At 64.5% G+C, this 256-nt stretch overlaps 1 protein-coding gene across 1 annotated transcript in view; it reads right to left on the reverse strand.

Annotated features, from left to right (window-relative positions):
• Nucleotides 1-249, reverse strand: part of NPDC1 (neural proliferation, differentiation and control, 1) — a gene marked incomplete at its 5' end in the record, with an annotated part of 2,276 nt that extends 2,027 nt beyond the window's left edge. Inside the window, 2 exons of the mRNA XM_010290012.1 lie at nucleotides 5-71; nucleotides 198-249. Of these exons, the coding sequence (XP_010288314.1) occupies nucleotides 5-71; nucleotides 198-249 (119 nt within the window). The remainder of the gene's footprint in view (nucleotides 1-4; nucleotides 72-197) is intronic.
• Between the last annotated feature and the right edge of the window lie 7 nt (nucleotides 250-256).

Consider the following 256-nt stretch of genomic DNA (forward strand, 5'->3'; position numbering starts at 1 on the left):
CCACCTGACCCACAGGCCCGCAGCCACGATCAGTGCCGAGATCCCAGCCACCGTGCACACCACAATCAGCCCTGCAGAGGTGGATGGGGACACAGAGGAACAGTGGGTGAGACTGGTGGCACGGTGCCACCAGCCCACGCTTCCCCAGCCAGGATGTGAAACCCCCTCCCACGAGCTGCCTGTCCCCGGTGTCTCACCGAGCACCACGTCGTCATTTGAAGGGATGGGGGATGCCTCCACCGGGTACTTCTGGACC

The sequence above is a fragment of the Phaethon lepturus genome, unplaced genomic scaffold (assembly GCF_000687285.1).
Source record: "Phaethon lepturus isolate BGI_N335 unplaced genomic scaffold, ASM68728v1 scaffold22246, whole genome shotgun sequence".
Classification (NCBI taxonomy): Eukaryota; Metazoa; Chordata; class Aves; order Phaethontiformes; family Phaethontidae; genus Phaethon; species Phaethon lepturus.